Source organism: Penaeus monodon, chromosome 22, assembly GCF_015228065.2.
Source record: "Penaeus monodon isolate SGIC_2016 chromosome 22, NSTDA_Pmon_1, whole genome shotgun sequence".
Lineage (NCBI taxonomy): Eukaryota > Metazoa > Arthropoda > Malacostraca > Decapoda > Penaeidae > Penaeus > Penaeus monodon.
Window position 1 is genome coordinate 16,936,894 of NC_051407.1, and position 754 is coordinate 16,937,647.

The 754-nt window shown below is 37.4% G+C and overlaps 1 protein-coding gene across 4 annotated transcripts in view; it reads left to right on the forward strand.

Moving 5' to 3' along the window:
• LOC119586962 (adenosine kinase 1-like) overlaps positions 1–754 on the forward strand; it is a 36,821-nt gene that overhangs the window by 35,069 nt on the left and 998 nt on the right. For all 4 annotated transcript variants that reach the window (XM_037935700.1, XM_037935697.1, XM_037935696.1 and 1 more), the window contains one exon: positions 110–196. In XM_037935700.1, the coding sequence (XP_037791628.1) occupies positions 110–196 (87 nt within the window). The remainder of the gene's footprint in view (positions 1–109; positions 197–754) is intronic.

Consider the following 754-nt stretch of genomic DNA (forward strand, 5'->3'; position numbering starts at 1 on the left):
CTACATTTTCATGGTGAAATTCCCATGACAGAATCACACTATTCTGACATTTTTCTTAAGCTAAGGGTGAACAAACAAAATTGATGCTAAGGAATAAATAATTTTTCAGATGGCAAGATCACACAATTCCCCGTAGTCAGACTTCCCACTGAAAAGCTCATTGACACAAATGGTGCTGGTGATGCTTTTGTTGGAGGTAAGCTTTCCAGAGTGATTGAGGTTGAATAAATGTGCATATACATGAGATAAATAAATAAAGGGCATGCTTTTGAAAATTGATCGGTAAGAAGATGTAGGATGTAAAAAAAAAAATATATACATCAAACATGTAGGAAGTATGGTCAAGGTCATTTAAGAGCTGTGGATGGCTAGAAGTAGTAGTAGTATTTAGTTGTGAAAAGAAAGTAACTAGACTAGTCAAGCTTAATATAGGAGATGGGAAAAAAAGGCTAACAGAGGATACAAGTACAGAAAATGAAAAGGAAGAAGAAACTGTGACATTTCAACATGGGGAAACTGACATCAGAGGTAAAAGGATTTGTAGAAAGGCCGTGCCACACAAAGTTGGATATGACCTGATAGAAAGAAAGAGAGAATAGAGATTTAGGAGCAGGTGCAGGAGATTAAACATAGTGTGTGTCAGAACAGACCCCTCACTGATGAATTGGTGTTATTGAGGACCACCCAGCAGTTGCATCTACCTAGGGAAATCGGTAAATGTGTGAAGAAATGGCATATGACAAGGTCACATTCT